General features: G+C 42.2%; 1 protein-coding gene across 1 annotated transcript; it reads left to right on the plus strand.

The window, feature by feature from the left end:
• The first annotated feature begins 9479 nt into the window (after nt 1-9479).
• LOC122414953 (uncharacterized) lies at nt 9480-14972 on the plus strand. Its single transcript, XM_043426654.1, has 5 exons — nt 9480-9822; nt 9908-10102; nt 10187-10342; nt 10421-10666; nt 10922-14972. Exons 3-5 carry the CDS (start codon nt 10315-10317, stop codon nt 14854-14856), a joined length of 4209 nt encoding a protein of 1402 aa, XP_043282589.1. The 5' UTR covers nt 9480-9822; nt 9908-10102; nt 10187-10314; the 3' UTR covers nt 14857-14972.
• The last annotated feature ends 1087 nt before the right edge of the window (nt 14973-16059 follow it).

Below are 16059 nucleotides of genomic sequence, written 5' to 3' on the forward strand. Positions count from 1 at the left end.
ATCATCGTATAAACAAACGGAGTTTTGACATTATGAAATGCGTGTGGGATAAATAAAAAAAACTTTCGTCATCTAACGAAGTGCATAATACTAAAACCTGTGGAATGCTAAACTAAACCGGTATAAAAGCAGTCGCGTAAATGTAGTCTGTAATCTGTGTGTGAAAAAGAATAAAATAAAAAAATACGCGGTGCATGTCGACGAAACTTTTTAAGATTTCATTAATTCGTTTGACTGAAAATAAGTTTAACATATATCAGTTGTAAATAGGTTATATGATATCAATACATCGATACGCACATCCGAAACCACCCGAGACTTGTTTTCGTACTGAACGTCATTTTGACAGGTAAGGTTATGATCCCCAAAGTGCTGTTGTGTGCGGACTCTAATTAATAAATGAAAATGGTTAGTGAAAATTGGTTAATGTATATTTTGTTAAAACTTGTGGTATACTAAACCGGTATAAAAGCGGCCGCGTAAATGTAGACTGTGATCTGTGTGTGCAAATAAAACATATAAAAAAAAGCGCGATTCATATATGTCAACGAAACTTTTCAAGATTTCATTATTTCGTTCGATTGGAAATAAGTGTCAAGTGAGATAATCTTTCAATTAAACCAGAGTTCGCGGAATATTGTCCAGTGTAAATATATCATCAGTTGCGTGATTACATATCATGTGTAATAATGTAGGTCATATATACGAGTTCCCTTTGATAGCTGTGTGGTAACGAACCGGCCGGGGTTTGACGTTACGAAGTGTGGGACAAATGTAGCAAATGTTCGCATAGTTAGTGAATAATATAAATAAGGCAAATCAGTTTATCAAAAATAGGTCTGGAAGTTGTAAGAAAAAATGTTCGTCAACCTATAACGTCAAATTTTCTTTTTGCGATCTGAAATATTATGGTTGATAATTAATAAAACAAGAACACACGGAACTGTTAGTATATATTATGTAAGAAACTCCAATCGAATATATGTTTTCTAATTTATTTCTTGTGTCATCGGTATTTTTGAAGATTCCCACATTTTGCTTCCTATTGAGTTTGGCTCTGCTCTTTCCGATCCTTGTTTTGACTCCATCGGTTTGCAGCGGATCAATACATAGTATTAATTGGTTGCCTAATATGTGTCCTATAATTTTCTACTATTTCTTCATGCTGATTGTGGTAACATGATTCAAGTGGTTTCCGACTATGATCATCAATCGCACATTTTGTATATCAGATTCTTAAAACAGTTTCTGGTGTTGATATAAGTGTAGTTATTCTTTTTCCACCTGTTCTGTCGAGTAATAAATTTTGAAACTTCTTCCAAAAAGTCTTTGGATGCTTATTTTGCTGATGATATGAAAAGTCGTATCTTGGGAATGCTGTATGCAAACACAAATTTTGATAACAAAACTTATGGAATGACATTTATGTTGAGTATTTTCACTTTGCAAACTACAAATATGGAATTATTATAAAAAAAATTCATTCGAATAAGTCTACTGTTGCTCAGTTTTGGATGCGATCAAATATAATGCCTACCAACATCCCCAGCAACTTACAGAATTGCTGAATGCAATGTGCTATGTCATTTTAATGTAACATCATGACTTTTGACAACTTTTCATTATAATGCTGTAAATTCGGATCATTGAAATACTGCAAAAATCTGCAAACTATACAATTTAAATACTGTGCCATTCATTTTACATTTTGACTCTAACTGTAACATATATATGAAGTAAAAAATTGATTATAAAAGTCTTCAGTTGCTCATTTATGGATAGATTTGAAATTGCTGTCTTCGAAGCTCATTGCGCAGATACATTGACTCTGAAATTTCTGTGGATAAATATATATGCGACGGATCACCCCTTATCTTTGATTATGGTAATATGTAATGGAACTTGGTTCGGCAAGGTTTTAAGTGTTCCTTTTCAAATAGTATTGAAGTTTGTATGACTGATATACTGTCACGTCCCGCGTGTGATTTCAATATACGCGGTTCGTGACGACGGCCTTCTCCGACAACTGCGCGACTTGACAACGGAGCGTCCTTGAGTGCGACCTATGCGCGTTGCCTCGTGTCGCCGCTGGCCGGAAGCCCTCGGAATCCGCCCGATCAGCATCGCCTGATCGCGAGTTCGAGGGACCTATCCATGGGAACGACTAAAGTGCTGAGATGCTGAAAACCCCGTCACGACGATCGCTTTCGAGCTCTCGTCGCCGTGGCGAGGATTTTTGTACATTAGTTCCGATTGCTCGCTACAGACTCTCGGTCGTCCACTTGGATAACTCCGTAATTCAGCAAGCTCGCGGCGGGGTAGTAAATCCTGAAAGATTGGTGAACCGCACAGAGAACCATAAGTCTGTTTTCCGTTAACAAACGCGAAGTGAGCAACACACTGCCCCTTGCCTCACGGACGTTCTTTTGCCGAGTCTTGCAGACTTTTGCGTGCACCCTTTTGTTAAGTTTATTTCTCAATTTGTTATTCTTCATAAAACCAAGTTAATTCTGTGCGTGTGTGTGAACCGCGCGTCAAACGAAGGCGCGGTTATTGTGTGCGGAGCGGAATGGGAGAATTGTTCCCGTTCGTGTGATGTAAACCTTTTGTATCTTTCTTTTTCGCATACTTTTCACAACTATTTCTGTTCTCGTCAAACCTTCTATTTCCATGTCAATAAATCTGATTTCCCGGTTAATAATTATTTGAGCGACCCAATCTCCTGCTTCGGGGCCCGTACGGGACCATATAGGCACCCTTTCGTTATCTCTTAAATTATTTCGATTACTTAATCACTTCAATATTTCGGTTATTCCCATAATTATCCAATTATTTTAATTTCGTTTAGACCAAACAAAATATCTACTAAATATTTCACATTTCAAAAATCCTACACTCTGTGTAGGTTGGTGGCAGCGAAAACTAAGTAAATTTCCCAATTACGTTCGTCCCTTCAGGACGTAACAATACAGTGAATACTTCCAAACTTTGATATTTCTGTGTTGCAGCATGTGTGCCAATCATTCAAATCATTTACTCCAACCGTATCATGTAATCTAGAAAATTTATCACAAAAGTCTTCCGCTTTTCTAAATACTTCAATTTTCCTTTTTCTACTCCATTGTGAGTATTCGAATTTCTAAATTCATTTCTGAATTGTCCTGAAATGGTTTTCCTCCAAAACCAATGCAGGTACCTTAAACGTCTTTGAATTCTGTTGCTCTGTTGAATTAAGTTCGCTTAGTTTTTTTTGCTGCTTTGAGTTTTGGCATAATAAATGTTAGAAGTTTTCGGGTACTTTTTTTCAGCAACTATCAAACTGTGGATAATTGGATCTCAGCGGCCACTTGCAAACTTTGGAAATATATTTCATTGGGGGCACGTTTTGGATGAAATGAAATCTCTAGATTCAGAATGCAAAAGCGACATTCAAAGTGGGCAAATCTGTTGTGGATTTTTCGTGTCTTGAATTTGATCTATCTTTCATTTGAATTTTGAAGAAAAGGGACAAATGAAATCTGTTCTATTAAGGAAATCTTTACGTCAGTTGTTTCTTGGTATGAAGACTTGGAAAAAATCGCCAAAGGCCAAGGACAGACCGGTGACGAAATATTTCGAGTACAATTTTGACGAAAAATAGATCTTTTATCGCGGAAACCAACGTTATAAGCCGAAAATCATATTACGGCCCACAACACGCATTTCTTCATGCTCTTCGGTTCCCAATAGACAAAACATATTAGAAGACAAGGAAAAAAATCACCAAAGTCCAAGACCAAACCAGTGCCGAAATATTTTCAGTACAATTTTGAAGAAAAAGTGGTCTTTTACGTGGAAACCAACATTATAAACCGAAATTCATTTCTCGGGCCTATCATCCCGGATTCCTCCATGCTGTTGAGTTCCTAATAGGCATAACATATTAGAGTATAAGGAAAAAAATCGCCAAAGTTCAAGGGCAGTCTTGTGACGAAATATTTTCACTACAATTTTTACGAAAAATTGGTCTTTTATGGTGGAAACCAACTTTATAAGCCGAACATCATACCGAGGGAAAATAAGATTGAGAAAAGTACATTTATGGTCCCTTATTTGCTGATAATTTCATGAAAAAGGTTATCCCATAAAAATTGTTGGTATGAGAATGCAATCTATAAAAATATACTAAGTAAATAATTCATAGAAATTTATACTAAAATCCTATAACCGTCATAACATAAATGAGGAACTTTTGAGAAAAAAGGCGTGATATCAAACCATAAACTTCCCCTAGGGAAAAAAAGGTTGGGACAAGTACATTGATAGTCTCTTGTTTCTGGATGACATAGAAAAAAGACTCAGAACCAGGAAAAAAATTCTATAGACATAATAAACGAAAAATTGAAAAGTTCAAAAAAATTCAACAAAAATAAAAAATAATCGAAAAAAATTCTGTAAAGAAAAATGAAAAATTTTCAAAAAAATTCATAACTATTGGACAAATTGAAAAATGTACTATTCAAGTTACATGAAGTATAAAAATGTATGATATCAATTGGAGGCCAAGTTTTTATTGATAATTTGGAATATTTATCGAACAAATCGGAAACTTTAATTGAAATTCATGATAATTATTTTCAAGAAAAAAGTTAATGAAAAAAAGTCATAACGGAAGTTACGTGCAGTACTAAAATGTATTATATCAATTCGAGGTCAAGTATTTATCAGTTATTCGAAATATAATCTCCGGCGACAAATGAGTGTTGAGAATCCTTGTCGGGCTCACAACGTTTTATCAAAATTACTAAAAAATTAATGAAAATAAAATCATTAAAAATTCACATGAAAGTCATTCGTTACTTCAACAAGGTACACACTTTAAAGAATCGATTCCCCTCCGACTTTCACGATCTCCTGGTATTATTCACAACATTCAACTTCGATTGGATCGGTACAAATTATGTTCAAATACGTCTTAAACGTACTTGTCCGGCCCATCACTTTTTATTCAAATTGCTCATTCGAAAACAAATCAGGACTGTTCTATAATGACAAATATAATAAAATCGATAGAAATAAAAATAATATCTCCAAGTAATTTGAACTTGATTGTTCGCAAGTTCGTATAGCAATATCCACTTCTCATTTTCTTCAGTGAACACATACCATTCGGTAAGAACCAATGAAAATGAGAAATAATCAGGCACATTACTAGAAATTTTCGAACCTACTCAGCCAAGAAATGTTTTTTTTTCTATAGACGCGTACACATTTTGATAAATATCACTAGTCGAGTACGACACGTGGATTCCTGGAATTTGGAGAAAAATGATTTCGTTGTGAATTATGACTCCATATAATATAAATAGATTAATCAACTTCATCTTTCATTTTCGTTTCATTTTGACAAGAGTGATTCGAAGGAAAATTATTTTCTCGGGAATTACTGTTCCTTAATATTAACACATGCATTAACTTCGTTTTTGATTTGTTTTCGAATGAGCAATTTGAATAAAAAGTGATGGGCCGGACAAGTACGTTTAAGACGTATTTGAACATAATTTGTACCGATCCAATCGAAGTTGAATGTTGTGAATAATACCAGGGGATCCTCAAAGTCGGAGGGGAATCGATTCTTTAAAGTGTGTACCTTGTTGAAGTAACGAATGACTTTCATGTGAATTTTTAATGATTTTATTTCCGTTAATTTTTTAGTAATTTTGATAAAACGTTGTGAGCCCGACAAGGATTCTCAACACTCATTTGTCGCCGGAGATTATATTTCGAATAACTGATAAATACTTGACCTCGAATTGATATAATACATTTTAGTACTGCACGTAACTTCCGTTATGACTTTTTTTCATTAACTTTTTTCTTGAAAATAATTATCATGAATTTCAATTAAAGTTTCCGATTTGTTCGATAAATATTCCAAATTATCAATAAAAACTTGGCCTCCAATTGATATCATACATTTTTATACTTCATGTAACTTGAATAGTACATTTTTCAATTTGTCCAATAGTTATGAATTTTTTTGAAAATTTTTCATTTTTCTTTACAGAATTTTTTTCGATTATTTTTTATTTTTGTTGAATTTTTTTGAACTTTTCAATTTTTCGTTTATTATGTCTATAGAATTTTTTTCCTGGTTCTGAGTCTTTTTTCTATGTCATCCAGAAACAAGAGACTATCAATGTACTTGTCCCAACCTTTTTTTCTCTAGGGCAAGTTTATGGTTTTCATTTCTTTTTGGAAAAAAAAACATAACAGCATTTTAGTTCGGACTTGATGAACAGTGTTTTACTTAAGGTACGAACTTTTAATACTTGACGTTTTTTTTTACTTTTTTAAAGTTTTTTTTACAGATATCGTTTCTTTTTGGAAAACGAAATATAGCAGTACTTTGGTTCGGATTTGATCAAAAGAGTTTTACTTAAATTTTCACTCTATTTCATGTCGATACATTTTATTTTCAATTCAATTATAATGTACAACAATATTGAAATCAATAATGAACAGCACAATAGTTTTCACAGTAAATTTCAATGATAAAAGTCATAATAAAAAAATAAAATCAATCACAAGTGTTCGTTTTCAAGTAAACCGTCAATATAACAGCTACATAGATAAGTGCTTCTCGGCTTGATTTGTTAAGCCAACACATTTTCAACGGTAACAAACTTCCAAATTCCAAATTAATCGCTCGGTCCATAATGATAAATAATTATAGTAGTAGGTGGTGCACTATGGCGACCCCCACTCCTATCCCCACTCCTTTCCCCCACTAGGCCGAGCGGCCGGCGTTGTGGGCGAGAGGTTTGCGGGTGTGCGGAGGGGGGATGAGCGTGTCGCCATAGTGCACCATCGTTTTTTCAGGTATATATATATATTTTTATTTTATATTTCTGAAAAAATATAAAATAAAAAATCTCTCTCTCTATATTAATTTTATTTTTAAAAGGGATAAAAAAAAAGCAGAAAATAAAAATAAAAAAATTAAAATTAAAAAGAAAAAAATTAAAAATAAAAAATATATATCGAGAAACTTACCAGGGTGACGTGCCTCTCTCTCGCCCCGATCCAGACTCCACGGCGCTGGCTCGCACGCCACTGTTTTTTTTCACGCGCGCACACACACACACACACACACACACACACACACACACACACACACACACACACACACACACACACACACACACACAACTCCTCAGGGTCTTCAGGGGCTGCAGCAACGCCGACGAGCCCGTCTTCAGCCCCTTCGTCGTAGCCGCGATAGCCGTCCGGTAACTCGTCCACGAGAACACCCCCGAGCTCCCGGCCGTCCTCGTCAAACAGCTGGATGCTCAGGGGGTGGCGTGTAGGAGGGCCCATGGCCCTAGCCGTAAGAGGCCCCTCGCACAGCGCCTCCATCTCATGGGCCGGATAATGGAAGGCCTCTAAGTAGGCGACGCTGCGGAGGGAGCACTCTAGCACGAGCGCCGGTATTGCCTCTAATGCCGCTGACGGGTGGTACAGGCAGTTTAGCTCGTAAAACTCACTGTCACCATGATCCACCAGATGCACCTCGACAAAGTCACCGCTATCGCGGTACACGATCTCCCCACGGTACGCAATACGCGAGCCCCGCAATACCACCACACAGCACACACCCGGCGTTGCCTCCTCACGTTGGATGGGCCGGCCCAACCTCCTGTCTATAAATTCACTGTGCATTAAATTTACCACGTGGAGGTACAATTGTTCAAGAGCGTCGGTACGGATGTATAGGGACGCGACGCTCAAGAACCGTATGACGCGGCACGTAAATGAGTGGCACAAAAACTCATAATCCCGGTAGCGCGGATACATTTTTGGCGAAAAAATAAAAAAAAAAGAAAAAACTTGTAGAGGAGCGGTATATAAACGAGGCCGGGACGAGATACTCGCGCACGGTTCGGTTGAAGACTGACGGCTAAGACGTTCATGCAAATACGTGCTTATGGTGAGCACATCATGGCAGGGGCAAAAGAAGGACAGGAGGGGTGTAAAACAGCTGACACCTCGGCCCGATGCAGTCATCCTCGTATACGGGGCAAAGGAATCACACATGCCCTCTCGCTCACTCTCGCGCTTAGATAAGACCGTTCGCGAGGCGCGATGCCTCGCGAGAGCTTGAGGTATTCGCTGCTTCATCAAAACTGCACGTGGCGGCAATCTCGACGGCGTACACCCTCTTACTCGCTCTCGTGCTAGCATACGCGTCAACGTATACGCTCTCGCTCGCTCTCTCTCTCGAGATACGGTACCTCGCGCTCACAGTGCACAGCCTCTAAGCAGGCGGGGGAGTACGTCATCGTAGCATTGACCTTAAGTCATAGCATCGCGCTGGTTCTTTAAGCAACAGCCAGCAACGATGGCGCATACCGTCTCCCTCGCTCCAGCGTCATGCTACATCCTCTTTCTCTCTCGTGAGGCACAATACTCGAACATTTGAGAGTCGTCGCAATGATAGCGCATGCTATCTCGCTCGAACCCGTGTCGTGATAAAGCCTCTCGCTCGCTCTCTCATGAGATGCGAGGTCCTGCGCTCTCGCGACGCCGTCGTGCAGCGTCATCAGAACTGCACGTGCATCGGCCGAGCGCTCCAGAGCTGTAACGAGGATAGAGCACAGCCTCTCGCCCACACCTGGAGACATGATACATTTTCTCGCTCACTCTCTCTCTTGTGAAGCGCACGAGCGCGAGAGCAGCAGCAACAGCATATGCCCTCTCGCTCACACTCGCGACACCGTGCATTCTCTCACTCGCTCTTTCGCTAGATGTAGAGGCACAGTGCTTCAAAGCTGCAGCAGGGATACCATATACCGTCTCTCGCTCGCTCTCATCACACTGATCCTTTAGCGAGCAAACCTCTCTCTCGCTCTCCCGTGAGACGCGATGCTTTATACAGAGCTGTCAAAACGACGCATACGGCTGCAGCCTCTTGATACCTCTAAACAAACCCCACCGATATATATTCTTTATTATATGCTATTTTTGCGGATTCAACCGATTCACTTATGAAGGGCGTATCTCCGGGGGCTAAAGACACAGCTCGGTCTTCGGAAGAAGATGCTATACAGGAGATGGAGCAATATGCTCGGAAATATGCTTGCACAGGCATAAACAAAGCTGTCTCACTCGTGCGCGTGCTTTTTCACGCAAACACCGGGGACCATGCAGAGTACTGTAAAACTTCAGCGACTGCTCCTTTGCCGTCTTGAAAAAAAAAAATATCGCTAGCATTTTAATTATGATTCACACCTATCTTCTCGCTCTAGATATGTCAGTAGCGATTCAACCGTCATATAGAGCGGTATTTAACGATTACCCCTTACAATGTCGGATGAATCAGTGCGTTCTTGTATTTTGGGTCTTTTACGCCTAACAAAACCGCATAGCGCTCGCTGAGACGTCGGTGTAATGATCTATGGTGTTACGAGCTGCTGCGTTTATCGGGTGATCGACTCGTGAACAGACTTAAATACGTGATCTGGTGGGCCCCTTTACGAGCTCTAGTGGTGGCCTATAACAGAGGCATATTAAGTGGTCAACGAGTGCTGGGTGTTGTGTATGAGGAGTTACAGCGCCGCGGTGTTTTAGAAGCTCCCCGCGTAAGAGGCCTTGTCGATGAAATCAGATGTAAGTACCATTAGCTCGATAAATCACTGTTGTTGACGGTTAGCAATACAGCAGTTATTTTTACCATAGGCTATCGGCAGTTTTACGATGCGGGGAGTGACGAAGAAGAGGCTCTCGCTGAGGCGACGAGAGCTGCGGAGGAAACGGATCTAGAGCGTCAAGCCGTCCTCTACCGTGCGTATTCAACTCTGTTTTGGCGTTATTACCCCCCGATTTTCGTTTTTAGACATAAAAACTACTGAGGGTGGTATTTTTTCAGAACCGCTGCATGAGGAGGGGGTAGGGGAAGAGCCTAGAGCGAGCACCTCGGCAGCCCCGGCCGAGCCGATACCGCAGGGTTTCACCATAGGCCATCGGCAGTTTTACGACGCGGTGAGCGACGAAGAAGAAGAAGAGGCTCTCGCTGAGGCGACGAGAGCTGTGGAGGAAGCAGAGCATCAAACCGCCCTCTACCGTGCGTATTCAGCTCTGTTTTGACGTTATTATCCTCGATTTTCGTTTTTAGACATAAAAACTACTGGGGCGGTATTTTTTTCAGAACCGCAGTATGAGGAGAGGGCTGAGGAAGAGCCTAGGGCGAGCACCTCGGCAGCATCGGCCGAACCGATACCGCTGCAACCCGAGTCTGATGACGACGAGGCGTCGACTATTCTCAACCCCTCCTTAATGTTTAGCGATCGGTCTGATATACTGGGTAAGCATAGTCGTACAATGATAATAAAATAAAAATAAACCGCGTTAATAAACAGAAATTATGAAATAACCCAAACAGCTGTGTACCGGCAAGCCAGAGCAAACGATGACGACGGAGCGATAGCGGGTCCATCGTATCACCACCATCGTCAGCAGGAAGATGACCTCGTACAGCCCGAGAATCAGCTGGGGGTGTATCCGATGGATGCTCGACAGGAGGAGGAGGAGGAGGAGGAGGAGGAGGAGGGGGAGCGTCTAAACGAGGAGCGATTAGAAGCTAGACGCTTCGGCCTATGGTTTCAAGAGCTGATGGAGTGTGATTCAGGTAAAGAAATAATAACGTCTTCTCTCTCTTTCTCCCTCACTCGCGCGCTTTCTCTCTCTTTATCTCTAGCCCTTGCGGTATATACAGGATACGTTTAAAAAGGCTTTATTATATTTACCACAGGGTACTCGTCAGCTGACTCGTCAGCTATCTCGTTATAGGCGTACCGCGATTAGTACGAGGTACACTAAAGTTACAATATGCCTTTTTATCGGCGATCTCTACTCTATAACTCACGCCTTTGTTTGATTACAGATATACAAACGGGCGGGGGAAGAACACGCAATACACAGGGGAACGAGGCTTTCGGGGATGTGCAACCCCCGGGAGGGCGGATCATCATCACGCACGATACAGCCCGTTATTTCAAACGTTTTCAACTACGTGGTCGGGAGATAACATTGCGTATCCGCCAGCCTCACGCTGGCGCAAACGTGACAACATGGCTTGAAGGAGCATTCCGCGATCTTCTGACGCATCTCACGAGTCACTGTGAGGGTGGTGACTACGCGGGGATCTCGTTCTCCGCGAGCTGCTTAGCGCACGGCCCCGTCTGGCTTTCATTCCGTCCTGTCCGCGCCTATACATTTGTAGATATCTGGCAATTAATAACAAACATAGCTCAAAGTGCAGCGTCTCTGGATATTAATGATTCTTTCCATATAAAAGTATGTATCGTTAAAGGTTTGGAGGGTAGGGGGCGAAAAGGTTTGACACACGAGGGCGTTGCTAAAAAATCAATTTTAACGATTCGAAATACCGACAATCTGTGTCTACCGCGCTCGTTAGTAACAGCACGCGCGTACGCGGAAAGGGGTGAGATACGCTCGGGGGCTCTGCATTCTAGATGGCAGCGTATACGACAGATTAACGGGTCGCTTCAAAAAGAGGCGGCGCTTGAGCTCACGAGAAGCGCAAATGTTGTTATACAGCCCGCTGGCTGTGGTATGCGCGAAATTGCTATATACCAGAATTATTTGGCTCGCGAGGGGTTAGCTATCGTGGTTTTCGAGTTTTTGACTTTGGGGCGACGCGAAAGACCGGTGTTTGACGGTACACAGACGGTTATGGATACAGTAGGATCAGTCAGGCACACGTTATACATTCTGTATTATGAGCGGTCGCATCATTTCCAGCCTATCTTGAATCTGCGTGGTGCTGTGGGCAGCTTAAACTTCTGCGCAATCTGTAACGCCCGTTCTCGTCGGGATCATAGATGTTTAAAAAAGAAATGCCCTCGCTGCCTTCAAGCACCGCCCTGCGCTCTGGGAGCAGCTGCCGCGATCAGATGCGAGACATGTAACCGCGATTTTTTTGGGGAGCAATGTTTAGAAAATCACAGGGCTGTTACCATCCGTCGTAAACACAGGGTAAACACTGTTTGCGAGTCTCTTCAGCGGTGCCGTAACTGCTTTCGCGCGATAAGGCCTTTAGAGAAAAAGACGCACGTGTGCGGGGAGGGTTTCTGTAAAACGTGTAAATCGCGGCACCCCTATAATCGCCTGTGCTATATGAGGCCTATTCGCGTCGATGAGAGGCCAATAGAGAACATATTCATATTCTATGATTTTGAAACGCAGCAGTGTACCCCTGTAAAAGGTGATCCTACAACGCGCGTTCACGAACCGAATCTTTGCGTAGCTCAACGTGTCTGCACCAAGTGCTGCGATAATGCTTCTATAGACGAGCCGTGCGAGCATTGCGGGGATCACGAGTTTATATTTAGGACGAACCCTGTGTGTCAACTTGTGGAGTTAGCCATACAGAGTATGCCGAACTTCTCTCACGTATTTTTAATAGCCCATAACGCCGGTGGTTTCGACGCCCAGTTTATCCTGCGCTACCTCATCGAGGAGAAAAAAACGCAGCTCCCTTCTTTAATAATGAACGGCACTAAAATCATCACAATGCGCATTGGCAAACTCGTGTTTCTCGACAGCTTGAACTACTTTCACATGCCTCTGAGTGCACTGCCTAAATCTTTCGGTCTAAAAACTGCTCTCGCCAAAGGATCTTTTCCGCATCTGTTCAATAGGCCCGAGAATCAAAATTATATTGGGCCGATGCCGCCTGCGGCCGATTACTCTCCCGACACTATGCGCCCGGAGGAACGCGAGCGTTTTTTTGCATGGTATAACGAGTTAAAGAATGCCTCTTATGTATTTAACTTTTCAAACGAACTCATAACCTATTGTAAAAACGACGTTACGATATTGAGACAGGCCTGTGTGGTTTTCCGGAAAATGTTCAAGGACAGCGGACGCGTTTGCCCGTTTAGCGAAAACACAACAATAGCGTCCGCCTGCTTTCAAATCTTTCGAAAAAATTTTTTAAAACCTAACACGATCGGTATTATACCTACGGGCGGTTACAGATGGGCTCACAATCAGTCAAAAAAAGCGGTCTCTTGGCTCGTGTGGATGGAGCATTCTTTAAATCGTCGTATCATTCACGCAGGACGCTCGCGCGAGTTTAAATTGCCTCAAAATTTATTAGTAGACGGTTACTACGAAACACCTGATTCAGCCCACGTGTTACAGTTTCACGGTTGCTATTGGCACGGGTGTTTGAGCTGTTTCACTGTAAACAGAGACCGTGTACAAAGCGATGGTGATACACTGAACGAGCGTCTCGAGAGAACAAACGCTATATCGCAGAGAATCCGCTCAAGCGGCTACACGTTAACCGAGATTTGGGAGTGCGCGTATGACCGGATGATAAAAACAGATTTAGAGATGAGCGCTTTTGTGAGTGATCACCCTCTGGTTCGAGCGGAGCCTCTCAATCCGCGCGATGCTTTTTTCGGTGGTCGCACGGAAAACATGGTCACTCTGTACGACGTGAAAGACGGGGAGCAGATACGATATGTTGACGTTTGTTCTTTGTACCCATACATCTGCAAGTACGGCAAATATCCGGTGGGCCATCCAACGGTATACGTCGGCGACGAGTGCAGGGTGCTGACAGGTCCCGAAAATAATATCAGTCTTTCCCGCGTCGAGGGCCTTGTTAAATGTACAGTGCTTCCACCGCAAAATCTTTATCATCCGGTGCTGCCGGTGCGAATGCATCAGCGCCTGTTATTCGGGTTATGTCGTAGCTGTTGCGAAACAATGAACCAGGACGCGTGTCCTCATGAAGACCCCGCGGAGCGTGTGTTTAGCGGTACTTGGGTAGTGGATGAATTGCGAAAAGCTATTGCGTGCGGGTATAAAATATTAACCGTGAGCGAGATTTGGCAGTATAATATAACGCAGTACAACCGCGATACACAAAAGGGGGGCCTTTTCACCGGGTACATAAACACTTTTCTTAAAATCAAACAAGAGGCTAGCGGTTGGCCCGAGGGTTATGCAGATGACGAGGCTGCCCAAGAGCGTTATATAACTGCTTTTAAGACAGCCGAAGGGGTTCAGCTGGAGCGGGGTGCGGTAGCGAAAAACCCGGGGCTGCGCTCGGTAGCCAAACTTTGTCTTAACTCCTTTTGGGGTAAATTTGGACAACGCGAAAATTTACCGCAAACAGAAATAGTATCGACACGCGAAAAACTTATGGAGCTGCTAAATAGCCCCGAGCACGAGATCACTGGTATGCTACCTGTTAACAACCAGGTGCTGTATGTTAATTATACGAAAACCAGTGATGCTGTAATACCGTCTAATATAGCAAATACTGTCATAGCTGCATACACCACAGCCCAGGCCCGTTTAAAACTTTACACCTATCTCGAACCGCTGGGTAAGCGTGCTCTGTACTGCGACACCGATTCCGTTATTTATGTCACGAGAAAAGAGCCTGGAGAGTATGAACCGCCAACGGGTCAATTGCTAGGGGATTTAACCGACGAGCTAAGCTCCTACGGCGAGGGCAGTTACATTAAGTCTTTCATCTCAGGCGGCCCTAAATTTTATTCTTTCATAGTTAATACGCCGAGCGGCGCGGAAAGCGAGGTTTGCAAGGTTAAAGGCATAACGCTGAATTACGCAAACAGCTCGCTGATAAATTACGAATCAATACGGTCATTTATAATAGGTGAGAGAGAAAATCCTGTTGTACTACAGTTTGATTCAATACGTCGTACGCCGTTCCACCAGGTTGTCACACGACCCGAAAAGAAATCGTGCATGCCTCTGAGCGTCAAGCGAAGACGTGATGGCGAATACGGCTCGCTCCCTTACGGCTACAAGTAACCGTTTATAAAAACTCTCGCTTTAAACATTGTTAAGCAGCGTTGTAAAATATCTATGTTATTACTGTAAAATATTTATACTGTTACCGGAAAATAAAAGCTCTATACATGTTTCAACTGCTCGAATTCTTTATATTATACTGCCCCGTAGGAAACGTGGTCATTCGCGCAGATGGATGTACGGTGGAAGCATCCCTGGACCTCAATGATCTGTGGTCCCACAGGCTGCGGTAAAACGTACTTTGTAAAAAAGTTTTTAAAGTTTATTTCACGGATGAACAGTGAGCCGTTTGAGAGAGTCATTTTCTATTACTCCGAGTGGCAGTCAGCGTACACGGAGTATGGTGAATCAATAGAGTTCCACGAGGGTCTACCTCAGAGTGCTGATTATGCTAACGACCCTCGCGCAAAACTTCTCATAATCGATGATTTGATGCGCGAGGCGTCTAACAACAATGTTGTGGATCTTTTCACCAAAGGCAGTCATCATAAAAATCTGAGCGTTATCAAGAGACTCGGTAGAGTCTCGGGACAAGTACATTGACAGCCCTGTCGTCTGCTGGCCCGAGCTCGCCGAGACTATCTTTTCTCTGAATAAAACGATTCGCGGTGGTGGGGGTAAAATTGGCATGTCATTTTGTTCAATTACGAAACTCCTGAGTCATCTGAGGCTTTGAAAATTGAACTGGAGATTAATTAATAAATTCTCTTTCGATTCCACCCACAATCAGCATGATCGGTGGCGTAATTGCTGAGAAAAAACTTTGCACAGGCTCAAGATTATGCAAAAGTTACCAACACATTCTAGAATTTATGCGTCTATTTTACAACACAATCAAAGGCACTTTGATGCTCTCGAGTTTCTGATTGGTTGGATCTGACGACATCCATTTTTAAACGTTGTCATTGGTTGTTGAAATTAGTTGTTGATGATTGGAAATCTGACGTCAACTTCAGAACGTAGCACACGGCGCAGCACAGCTGGTAACAGCAGTCATAAATTCGATCGATATACATTGTAACGAAACGCTCTTGCCGACCTGGCCTGAACGCCGCCACGCGTCGGTTCGAGCAACCTAAATAATAAGGAGCAGGTATGAAGGAAAACGCGGAAACCAAGAATTCTTGTTGAAAATTAAAATAATCAAATTTATTCAAATAACCGATTGAATTTTGACAAAATGAAAAGCTTCGCGATTTTTTT

The sequence above is a fragment of the Venturia canescens genome, chromosome 8 (assembly GCF_019457755.1).
Source record: "Venturia canescens isolate UGA chromosome 8, ASM1945775v1, whole genome shotgun sequence".
Classification (NCBI taxonomy): domain Eukaryota; kingdom Metazoa; phylum Arthropoda; class Insecta; order Hymenoptera; family Ichneumonidae; genus Venturia; species Venturia canescens.